Raw genomic sequence first — 12,044 nt, 5'->3', positions numbered from 1 at the left:
AAAAAGTGAATGGTCAGTCAAATGTTTCAAGTGGATATCGGGCAGGACAGGTTTAGTGATGGAGGAGAACTTGACATTTTGACTTTGGTAAACGTTCACTTTGATGGCGAAAGGAAACACAAGCAGTCCTGCCAAAGCCAACGTCCATATTACGTTCAAGGATCAATGTGCATTTGGCACTTGGAATACGAAAACATAAAACGCCGCGACTCGGACAAAGTGGCCGAGCGGTAAAAACTTTGCCTGGTGTGCAGACGACCACGGTTCGATCCCCGGTGACCCCAATTTACAATTCAAAAGCAAGAAAGAGTAAGGATCGAACCCGAGCGTGCTGATGCACAGGCAAAGTCATTTACCACTCGACTATCTCCAAGTGAAAAACTTCAGTCGTTTGGTCGTATTTAAATGTTGTTTGACGCATTTGCGGTTTGTTGCGTCATATAACACTTGATGAATACGTTCTAAAAAACGAAACCGGCATGAGAACCACTGGCCGAGTGGTGAAGGATCATGTCTCCGGAGCAGACGAACCGGGTTCAAACCCCCGACGCGGTTGACGCGTCTTTCTATGAAGCACTTTGAATGTTACCCTCTTGCTTATTCAACGCAGTAAACTGCGATTTGTGTTTGTTTCTATGTTAAATAGCGAACTTTTTTATTTTTTGGCTTTTTTTTAATAGTGACGTCATCACCGGAAACCTATTTAAGCCGGAAGAAACGCGACGTTCATTCTTTCTCACCTCAGACAGCATCTCGTCGTCCTCGTCTTCCTGCTGCCCCGCACGAATTTCCACAAGATCTTACAACACTTTGACCAGGTGAGTGTTTGCGCTTTTAATAACTTTAAATTCGCTACTTTTGTTCACTTTTAACGCAATGTAGCACTTTTGGCGTGCTTGCATCTTGCAAACACGTTTGTGCCAGCGTTGCAACTACAAAAATGGTTCCACGAGGTTAAACTGCACCAAAACGCCTTTATTGTCACATTTTTTTTTCCAGAATCGCGACGAAAACAAAGCGACGTTTTCCGGAAGGTAAGTAGACCAAAATTAACAATTACACGGACTGAATCAAGCAGATTTATATGCATGCGTGTTAATTGTCTAATTGTTTGTCTACAGGTGGAAATCTTCAAATTGAGCCTAAAATGGCCGACTTGCTGTGCGTTTCAACGTGGACTCACAAACAAACCAGTTTGTATCAAGTGTTTCTAAATGTCTCCTTTCTGTCCACAGGCTCGCATCTTCAACACAACAGCCAGATTGACTGCAAAAATGGCAGAATGCAAGTTTTAATTATATATATCTATTAAACAGACAAAATAAAGCATCAGTTTGTTGATTCTTCTTTCTGTCCACAGGCTCTAAAATGGCCGACTTGCTGTCGTTTGAGGCGTGGCTTCATGAGACTTTCAACTAAGCTAAACTGGCTTGTAAGGCCGACTGTTGTAAAAGTTAAAATGCTTACACAAACGTTGTCGTATCTTTCAGGCCGGCAGCTGCACGTCGTCGTGGAAGAGGCGTCCAGTGCTGCCCTTCACTGGTGAAACACACGTTCACAAGAGCCCAAATGTTTGACACGTTTATTTCAGCATGTGATTGAACCTCTTGTATCACTTCAGGCATAACGAGCTCGGCACAGGAGATCTGGATGAGATGGACGGCGCTTCAAAGAGCTGTGGAGCAAGACTGGCAACAAGTGAACATATTTTCTTTTTAATGTTTCACCAAAGCAGCAATGAGAAACTGCAGTCAGGACTCTCGTCCAATTCTGGTCCTTCAGGGCCAGAGTCGTGCAGGTTTTACTTTTTTTCTGCACAACACCTGATTCTGATCTTTAAGAGTCAGGTGTGATGTACAGAAAAATGCTAAACCTGCAGGATTTGGGCCCTCAAGGACCAGGATTGGGGAAGCCTGCTCAACAAGGTACTTTACCCTCACATGTTCTTCTTGCTGTTGTCCACCAGGTGGTGGTGAAGAGCCTGATTGACAACATGGCTCCTCCTGTGCAGGTCAAAATCATGTTCATTAAGGTTTGGACCTGTTGCAAACATTTAACTTGATTAACTTTTTTTTTTTTTTTTTTTTTCTTAAAATTCTAGATGGTGCAGTCCATCAGACACGATCAACTTGTGTCCAACATGAGTGCCACCGTAAGCTCCAAACAAATTTGCCAATTAAACATTTCAAAGTGCACTCACCTGCGTTCTCTTTGACTCTGCATGCAGTGCACCTTCCAGTCCAAGTGGGGCCGGTCGGAGTTTCTGCAATCAAGATGACTCCTTGCAGGTGGTGCTCCAAGCTGCCTCCATTTTCGACGTTTTAGTTTAAAATAAAGAAAATAAATGAGCATGTTGACTGGTCCCACGCTTGTGTTGTGCAGGTTTGTCTGTCCTCTTCACAGGTGTGCTGCTTCAACAGAAGGTTAATTATAAAAGTGCTAAAAATGAGTAATTTCTTGCCATGGTGTCCATCTTGCATGTTGTGTTGCAGGTGAAGTTGCTGGATGCTCCAAGGTGAAAGAAGGCAGACTGATTGGTGTCGTTGTCCTCAGCTGGTAAGAGAGAAAGTTTGATTTCAGCTTTCAATTGTCTCATTTGAATTTGTGTCCAGTGTGGAGGACGACGGGGTACCTGCTGACAGCCAAAGTTCAACGACGAGCCAACCACTTTAGCTTTTCTTGCTGATTTTGCATCCACAAGGTACATGGCAGATGTTGACACTCTTCATTGCACAATCAGGCCAACCTTGATCAACTCGCCTTTTTTTTTTTTTTTTTCCTCTTTAGGCCGCAAGGAAGGTGATGAGCTTCCTGAAAATGCAGTGGTGTGGAAACAAAGTTACAGAAAACTCATCTTGGTAGGTTTTTCATGCTAAAGAATTTTTATTTATTTTTTCCCTGCACTGGAAGTTGACTTAACTTTGTGACTCACTTTTTTTTTTTTTTTTTTGTTGTCTTAGGTCCACGTTCTTCTTCCTGGCCAGCCACTTGACCACATGCAGTGAGCAGCAGACTATTTTTTATTTTTTTTAGGTCCATGCGCTTCTTCCTGGCTGACCTGTTGACCACAAGAAGAATATCATCCAACTTGTAACTTTTGTTTGCTTTGTGATCTAATGTCGACTCTGCAAAAGAAAAAATAAAGCTTGATTACAAAAGAACACTTTAATTCTTGATTTGTTTCTCAAAACATCACAAAAACATAACATAAAAAAATCAACTTAAAAAAACACAACATAAAAAAAATATAAACTTAAAAAAAAAACTTTTAAATTCTTTTTTGGGATTTTTTTTTTTAGGGTTTTTTTTTTTTTAATTTTTTTTTTTTGATTTTTTTTTTTTTCTCAAATTGGGCAGGATGAGGCTGGAATACTGGTTTGTGATTGGCTAATAGTTCTGGAAGTGGGTGGAGTAATGAGGAAAAAAGGCTATGATTGGTTGATAAGTGGGCGTGGCTCTGCAAACTCGAAGCACTGTGATTGGTTGGTGTAAGTGGGCGTGGTTATAAAATTTTGAAGCGACGTGATTGGTCAGAATTGCAAAAGTAAGCCTGTTTTTGCACAATCGAACACTGTGATTGGTCAGTTTGGGGTGGGCGTGGTTATGCAAATTTGAGCTGCTTCGTGATTGGTGGAGCCAAAACTGGGCGGAGTTAGAGGCAGTCAAAGCAGCAGAGAGCTTCTGGAAGCCATTTTGAAGTGTTGAGGTAAGAGTTTCACATCAGTTACTCCAATGAACACGAGACTTTTTGTGTTCACGTCAGCCAAAGCAGCTCAAATTTGACAATTTGGAGAGCAACAGGAGGAGTAAGATGAGACGACAGAGTGGTAAACTGCTGTCAGACTCAGAATCGTTTGTTTGCCACTACACAGCAAAGGCTTCCAATGCGCCGAGGGCACATTTGACTGATAAAACACAAAGACGCCCGTTCAAGTTGAAGCATTTATTGAACACAAAAGCTTGACATGACAATTTGAAAGCCTTTGAGGCGCTTTTGTGTGGGACCGACTCAGCTGAAGGAGCTCACATGTGACGTCACTTCCTTCCAATGCCACACGGACACCACGTGAGCACACCAACCGACCATCCGACATCTCGCACTAGCAATCAAACGTAAGTGCCGTGTACTTTGCAACATCCTCACACACCTCTGGACAGGTTTTCAAATCACAAGTTCATTTAAAACAAAAAAAACAAGGTAGAAAATGGCAGAGCTAACAGGTGCTCAAAAAGTCATGGAGAAGCCTTAGGCAGACTGACAGAAGAGTTTGTTGTCAAAGCAAAAACTCTTCGTAGGGGCTAACGAGGCATCGCAGGTGTGTCAACATGTTTTTTTTTTTGTTTTTTTTTTTTAAATGTATTTATTTTTTTTGTCCATAACAAAAATTTGAAAAGATTGATAAAGGTGCTCCTTTAAGTCTATCCTTTTTTTTTTTTTTTTTTTTTGTCCATTACAAAACTTAGAAAAGATAGAGAAAGGTGCTCCTTTGTTAAATCTATCCTTTTTTACTTATTTATTTTATTTTTGTCCATTACAAACATTTTAAAAGATTTATAAAGGTGCTCTTTGTTAAGTCTAAACTTTTTTTTTTTTTTTTTTTGTCCATTACAAAAATTAGAAAAGATTGATAAAGGTGCTCCTTTGTTAAGTCTATCCTTTTTTTTTTTTTTTTTTTTTCATTACAAAAATTAGAAAAGATTGATAAAGGTGCTCCTTTGATAAGTCTATCCTTTATTTATTTTTTTGTACTTTGTCCATTACAAAAATTAGAAAAGATTGATAAAGGTGCTCCTTTGTTAAGTCTATCCTTTTTTTAAATTTATTTATTTATTTTATTTTTATCCATTACAAACATTTTAAAAGATTGATAAAGGTGCTCCTTTGTTAATTCTATCCTTATTTTTTTGTCCATTAAAAAAAAAATAGAAAAGATTGATATAGGTACTCCATTGTTAAGTCTATCCTTTTTTAAAATTTATTTATTTATTTTATTTTTGTCCATTACAAAAATTAGAAAAGATTGATAAAGGTGCTCCTTTAAGTCTATCCTTTTTTTTTCTTTTTTAATTATTTTTTTTTTTGTCCATTACAAAAATTAGAAAAGATTAATAAAGGTGCTCCTTTGTGAAGTCTATCCTTTTTTCTTTTTTTTTTCATTACAAAAATTAGAAGATTGATAAAGGTGCTCCTTTGTTAAGTTATCCTTTTTTTTTTTTTTTTTTTTTTTTTTATCCATTACAAAAATTAGAAAAGATTGATAAAGGTGCTCCTTTGTGAAGTCTATCCTTTTTTCTTTTTTTTTTCATTACAAAAATTAGAAGATTGATAAAGGTGCTCCTTTGTTAAGTCTATCCTTTATTTATTTATTTTTTTGTCCTTTGTCCATTACAAAAATTAGAAAAGATTGATAAAGGTGCTCCTTTAAGTCTGTCCTTTTTTTTTTTTTAATTTATTTATTTTTTTTGTCCATTACAAAAATTTGAAAAGATTGATAAAGGTGCTTCTTTGTTAAGTCTTTCCTTTTTTTTTTTTTTTTTTTTTGTCCATTACAAATTTTTTTAAAAGATTGATAAAGTTGCTCCTTTGTTAAGTGTTTTTTTTTTTTTTTTTTTTGTGTCCTTTGTCCATTACAAAATCACAACACTGCGTACTTACTCACAATCATCATGTGTCCAAATGCAGGTTGCCGTCCATCCGTCTGTCCGTCCAGTCTGTCGGCTGCTGAAAGGTCCCCCGAGGCTGTCAATCATCCAGACAAAAAAACAAAGCAGTGAGTCACATTGTCAACACTTTTCACAATGGCCACATAATGATCAGAATCAGATGTCGTCAATATGCCAAAATGAGTTCAAATTAGAAGTCAAACAGGCAACAAACGGATCCTCCATCAGTCCTTCACCTTCCCGTGGAAAAAGATGGCTTGATTCGGGCAATAGGACTCTCAAAAATGGAAAATGATCTTGAAAAGATATTTTCCATCTCAAAAATATGAAACTGTTTTTAAAAACAGTTTTACCTTGACAATACAGTTTGCGTCTTAAGAGTATTTAAAAATATATATACCAACTTGAATATCACATAATAACACAAGTAATCGCTTCAACAAAATTTCAAGCTCAGAAAATGTGAACTTTACATATTCAGATTTTATATTGCAATAGAGAAAAAAATACATGCTAAATATAAAAAGCTTAATTATGGCTGCAACTAACTGCAATAATTGATTAATCTGTCGATTATTCTGCAGGGCAATTAATTGGATAGGAAAAAAAAAAACTTTACATTTCATTATTTCAATATTAGTTGAAAGTTTACCGTGCACAATAAACGGATTATGATTACTGTAAAACTATTTTTTGAAAAAAAAAAAATATATATATATATATATATATAATATAATAATATCCCCAAAAGAAAGTAACATTGTTTAGGCAGTACGTACGGGTTGAAGAAAAAAAAACAAAAACAAAACAACAACAAAAAAACAACTGCTTTTTAGCACATTTCAATTGAAACTTATTTTAATAAGCATAAAGTGCAAAAACAAGATTTTTAAAAACCTTTCAAAAACCTTCATTAAGTCTATGAAAATCACAACAGTATTTTTTTTTTCTCAATCTACACTGTTAGAAATTTGTTCCACAAGTCCCATTACTGCCTTTCTCAATAAGGTTTATGTGAAAATAGTTTCATGGATTTTTTTTTTTTTTTTTTTTTTTTAAAGAACTGTGACAGTAACAATATATAGGTTTGTAATGAGTAAATCAATGTTGATCTCCACTCTTATAAATCAGAATAACTTTTGCTGTTTTCGTTTTGAGAGGTTGCACTATAAATTTGACAATACTTGATATTAAAGCCGTATCAATATTTAAACAGTCAGTGGACTTTAAGAAAAAAAAGAAAAAAAAGACAAACAATTCATCATTGACGACGATGGTTTGAAATTGTGCTCGGAATGGCCTTTGAAAATTCCAAAGTATGAGTCTCCATACAGCAGCAAAATAAAAGCTACATCCAAATTGATAACCCAAAATGAGAGACACCTTTCATATGGCGACACGCCATACTCCAATGTTGGGCTTAGTCGAACTATTTCAATGAATATATATATTTTTTCAATCTTTAAACTGTTTTTCTCATTCTTTATGACAGGTCGTCTTTAAAAAAAAAAAAAAAAAAAAAAAAAAAAAAAAAAAAAAGATACTTTTTTTTTTTAAAACAAATGTTCAGAAATTATTAGCAGTATTCATATTATGAGGAGCTTGTGCAGGTGTACAGTCAGTGTGTTTTGGTCTGTGGATATTTCTTTAAAAACGAATATTAAAAATAAGAGTGAGTCGTGATTTGATTTTCGTTTTAAAATAGATTGAAATACAACTTGATTTTCTCGTTTGGCTGTCTGGAACGGGTAAGGAGAAGTCATTACTGTTTTAGTGAGTGAGTGAGAGAGATTTAAAAATACTTTAAAAATATATAAGACATTTAAAAATATTTGTAAAAATATAAGATACATTTTTAAAAAAAATAACTACAAGAGACATTTAAAAATATTTTTAAAAAAGACATTTAAAAATATTAAAAAAATATACAAGATATTTAAAAATATAAAAGAATAGACATTTAAAAGTATTTTTATAAAATGAGACATATAAAAATAATTTTATAAAATATGAAACATTTAAACATTTTTAAAAATAGACATTTAAGAATATTTTTAAAAAACAAGACATTTAAAAATATTTATATTACAATGACATTTAAAAATAGGAGATGTCTGATGTATGTCGTTTTTATTATTATTATTATTATTATTATTATTATTATTATTATTGCATTAAAAGACGGGTACCGGTAATTATGTCTACATGTGTAGTTTGTCTAATTTTGTCTGGAGATGGTCACATAGAATCGATATTGGGGTTCTTTGTTTTGTTTTTTTTTGGGGGGGGGGGGTTAGATGTCAATGTCGCCATCTCCTGGCCAGTATGAGAAATGCTCGGGGTGACAACTTCGAGATCCAAAAACAAAAATACAAGTCGGTTTTTTTTTTCGGCTTGTGCCTCGTGCTGTCTCCTTTTTACGTTGTTGAAGTAAAAATTGATAATTAAACTGTTACTAGGCTTTCCTTTCTCGTTCCAGACAACCAAACGAGAATAACGAGCTGTATTTCAAATTTGGTGTTTCTATTTTAAAACGAAAATGAAATAATATGACTCGTTTTTCTATTTCTATTATCTGTTTTCAAACGAATATCAAATGACCCAAAGAGTGAGAATGTTTTGATTGACTCTCCACCAGCGGCACAAGAACAAAACAGGAGCAAAATAGGCATGTGTTACCTTTTGTAGAAGATGTTGGTGACGAGTGGAGCAATTTGTAGCATGTGAAGCCATTACTCTCTTTTTATTGTGGCCGTCAGCTTCTGTTTGGAGAAGAAAACAAGATTCAAGTCAAGCGTTTTCCTTGATTGACTTTTGATTGACAGCTGAGTGCTACTTGTAGGCGTGCTAGCTGCCTAGCCACCCGGCTTTGTTGACATATTAGCAAACGAGCTTCCAATGACCTTGCGAGTAACAATAAACAAGCTCAAATGTTATCAAGAGCCTTCTAGGTCGTGTATTAGTCATACACATATAAAGGGCAGTTTAAAATACTCACTCGAACGACAGGACTGCGATTGATAGAAGGCTTGCTAATGCTTCCTATACGTACGGTAAGCGAGAACGTTCAATTCACATTAAGGCAAAGTGCGTGGTTGTCAGGTTGTCTGAACAAAAAAAAACAAAAAAAATTACGTTGAGGTTCATAATATATACATATTTGTTTGTTTGTTTGTACATCTTCGGGTAATCCGATTGAGTTAGAGAAACACTTCCAAATATCTTTCAAAACAAATAGTAAAAATTTGGTCAAAACATCTTTTTTTCATTCTTGGTAAGTCCTTACAACAGACAGCGGGCGGCGCTAGTGTGCAACAAGCGGAAGAATTTGAATGGTGGACTGACGTCACGTCCGACTGCAGCTCGCTTGATGCAGGTTTGTTGTTTGTTTTTTCTGCGACCATATGCGTGGTCTTCTGTCAGCTCGGTAGGTGAGCAACGATCAACTTTTTGGCGTTTGTTGCCCTTTCTCACATGACGTTTTGCTTCTTGTAGGATTTGCACATTTGAGGGAAAAGAGCGTTTGAGGTTTGAGCACATCACGTCACAATGCGTTTCTTTGCTTCCTTGAGAACGACTCGCTCTTTTAACACCGTTTCAAACTTTATTTTTTATTTTTCCCGCTGGCCAGCAATCTGTTGGCATTAGGGAAACACTTCCAAACAATCTTTCAAAAACTAATAGTAAATTGAGTTTTTGTAACGGAAATGAAAATGGCGAATGTACTTTGTTGAAATAACCTGCTCAGTTGTTGATGCCAAAATTTGGTCAAAACATTTTTTTTTTCATTCTTGGTAAGTCCTCCTTACAACAGACAGCGTGCACAAGTTCACCATGTGTCATTGCTCGCCGATATATCAACTGTTTGACCTATTTTCTTGGTCACACTGATTGTTTTAAAATACACTCGCATTGACGCGCTCCCTTCACCGCAAGGGGGCGCACTTTAACGGGACGTCACACTGGAAGGGTCTATATATGGCGACCCGCGTGCTTGTGGGATATGTTTTTTGGTTTTTTTTTAAATAAAGGTGAGACACTTTTGCAGTCCTGATGACAGGCCAGCAGGCGGCACTCGTGTGCAACAAGCGGAAGAATTTGAATGGTGGCCTGACGTCACGTCCGACTGCAGCTCGCTTGATGCAGGTTTGTTTTTTTTTTCTGCGACCATATGCGTGGTCTTCTGTCAGTTCGGCAGGTGAGCACACGATCAACTTTTTGGCGTTTGTTGCCCTTTCTCACATGACGTTTTGCTTCTTGTAGGATTTGCACATTTGAGGGAAAAGAGCGTTTGAGGTTTGAGCACATCACGTCACAATGCGTTTCTTTGCTTCCTTGAGAACGACTCGCTCTTTTACCACCGTTTCAAACTTTATTTTATTTTTTCCTGCTGGCCAGCAATCTGTTGGCGTTAGGGAAACACTTCCAAACAATCTTTCAAAACTAATAGTAAATTGAGTTTGTGTCACGGAAATGAAAATGGCGAATGTGCTTTGTTGAAATAACCTGCTCAGTTGTCGACGCCAAAATTGGTCAGAACATTTTTTTTTCATTCTTGGTAATTAAGTCCTCCTTACAACAGACAGCGTGCACAAGTTCACCATGTGGCATTGCTCGCCGATTTATCAACTGTTTGACCTATTTTCTTGGTCACACTGATTGTTTTCAAATACACTCGCATTGACGCTCTCCCTTCACCGCAAGGGGGCGCACTTTAACGGGACGTCACACTGGAAGGGTCTATATATGGCGACCCGCGTGCTTGTGGGTTTTTTTTTTATAAGCATTTATTTATCAACAAATGAAGCTTGCAGGCTTACAAAAACATAGACATGTACATCTGGGCGATCTCAAAAACAAAAGTGAAAAACCAACAACATAGATATGTTGTTATAAAAGTGAGACACTTTGGCAGTCCTGATGACAGGCCAGCAGGCGGCGCTAGTGTGCAACAAGCGGAAAATTTTGAATGGTGGGCTGACGTCACATCCGACTGCAGCTCGCGTGATGCAGGTTTGTTTGTTTTTTCTGCGACCATATGCGTGGTCTTCTGTCAGTTCGGTAGGTGAGCAACGATCAACTTTTTGGCGTTTGTTGCCCTTTCTCACATGACGTTTTGCTTCTTGTAGGATTCGCACATTTGAGGGAAAAGAGCGTTTGAGGTTTGAGCACATCACGTCACAATGCGTTTCTTTGCTTCCTTGAGAACGACTCGCTCTTTTACCACCGTTTCAAACTTTATTTTATTTTTTCCTGCTGGCCAGCAATCTGTTGGCGTTAGGGAAACACTTCCAAACAATCTTTCAAAACTAATAGTAAATTGAGTTTGTGTCACGGAAATGAAAATGGCGAATGTGCTTTGTTGAAATAACCTGCTCAGTTGTCGACGCCAAAATTTGGTCAAAACATCTTTTTTTCATTCTTGGTAATTAAGTCCTCCTTACAACAGACAGCGTGCACAAGTTCACCATGTATCATTGCTCGCCGGTTTATCAACTGTTTGACCTATTTTCTTGGTCACACTGATTGTTTTCAAATACACTCGCATTGATGCTCTCCCTTCACCGCAAGGGGGCGCATTTCAACGTCACGTCACACTGGAAGGGCGACCCGCGTGCTTGTGGGATATGTTGTGAAAAAGGTGAGACACTTTTGCAGTCCTGATGACAGGCCAGCAGGCGGCGCTAGTGTGCAACAAGCGGAAAAAACGCAACAGCGTGCACAAGTTCACCATGTATCATTGCTCGCCGATTTAACAACTGTTTGACCTATTTTCTTGGTCACACTGATTGTTTTCAAATACGAGTGCATTAGATGCATATAATTTATATATGTATTGAAGGCAATTGTAAAATGTTTAATAAATTAAAAAGAAAAACATAAAACATGCGGCCTCGCATTTGGCTATTGAGATCGCCGTCCATCGTTACATGGTACTTATTAGAATATTGAATTGAATTGTGTGGTCTACATAAAATTTGTACTTTTGTGTGAGGAAAATCAAATAAAAGATCACAGAAATTTACCAGTTTCTAAGTTCAATTTTAAACCTTAATAAATATATCGGTAGTGATATTATTGGTGTATATAAAATGCCCATATCACACAGTTCTACTGCAAAAGGGTCAAGTAAAACAACTGCATCATATTTTCTCGAGATGTTGTATTTGATTGTGCGTTTGTACCTAATGTAATGTCCCCATATGTCACCCCCCTGCAGAGAACATGTGGTGCTCTGGGTCCTCTTCCAAACTGCCTGGCCGCTGTGAGACCACCAGATGACGAGTCGGCAAAAGTGTCCCCACATTTGTTCCCGTGTAATATTGTGAATTCATCTTTGTTTCTCGTAATAAAGCACAAGTAACAAACTCCACTGCCTC

General features: G+C 36.9%; 1 protein-coding gene and 2 long non-coding RNA genes across 12 annotated transcripts; 2 read left to right on the top strand and 1 right to left on the bottom strand.

Moving 5' to 3' along the window:
• Window positions 1–501: 501 nt before the first annotated feature.
• On the top strand, window positions 502–3,146 carry LOC144008059 (uncharacterized). Its single transcript, XR_013280593.1, has 8 exons — window positions 502–818; window positions 1,000–2,011; window positions 2,102–2,152; window positions 2,228–2,288; window positions 2,493–2,556; window positions 2,613–2,701; window positions 2,788–2,858; window positions 2,961–3,146. It is a non-coding gene; the product is annotated as an uncharacterized LOC144008059 (long non-coding RNA).
• Window positions 1,569–8,933, bottom strand: LOC144008048 (uncharacterized). 9 transcript variants are annotated; one of them, XM_077508095.1, is made up of 9 exons: window positions 8,663–8,933; window positions 8,344–8,426; window positions 5,657–5,740; window positions 2,933–3,058; window positions 2,633–2,811; window positions 2,462–2,553; window positions 2,201–2,301; window positions 1,941–2,040; window positions 1,569–1,688 (listed from the first exon to the last, which is right to left on the bottom strand). In XM_077508095.1, the coding sequence occupies exons 5-9, from the start codon at window positions 2,705–2,707 to the stop codon at window positions 1,613–1,615; spliced, it is 444 nt and encodes a 147-aa protein (XP_077364221.1). In that variant the 5' UTR covers window positions 2,708–2,811; window positions 2,933–3,058; window positions 5,657–5,740; window positions 8,344–8,426; window positions 8,663–8,933; the 3' UTR covers window positions 1,569–1,612. The 9 variants fall into 9 exon arrangements, 8 of the variants coding, with proteins under 8 accessions (XP_077364221.1, XP_077364222.1, XP_077364220.1 ...); XR_013280566.1 differs by having other exon boundaries at window positions 1,935–2,040; window positions 2,633–3,058; window positions 8,663–8,926; XM_077508096.1 differs by having other exon boundaries at window positions 1,569–1,675; window positions 2,633–3,058; window positions 8,663–8,932.
• Window positions 3,692–12,033, top strand: LOC144008058 (uncharacterized). Of its 2 annotated transcripts, XR_013280592.1 has the most exons (4): window positions 3,692–4,113; window positions 5,684–5,771; window positions 8,944–9,091; window positions 9,160–12,033. It is a non-coding gene; the product is annotated as an uncharacterized LOC144008058 (long non-coding RNA). The 2 variants fall into 2 exon arrangements; XR_013280591.1 differs by having other exon boundaries at window positions 8,944–12,033.
• The last annotated feature ends 11 nt before the right edge of the window (window positions 12,034–12,044 follow it).

The sequence above is a fragment of the Festucalex cinctus genome, chromosome 19 (assembly GCF_051991245.1).
Source record: "Festucalex cinctus isolate MCC-2025b chromosome 19, RoL_Fcin_1.0, whole genome shotgun sequence".
Classification (NCBI taxonomy): Eukaryota; Metazoa; Chordata; class Actinopteri; order Syngnathiformes; family Syngnathidae; genus Festucalex; species Festucalex cinctus.
The sequence above is the reverse complement of the archived record's forward strand: the minus strand, read 5'-3'. Positions and strand labels throughout refer to the sequence as shown.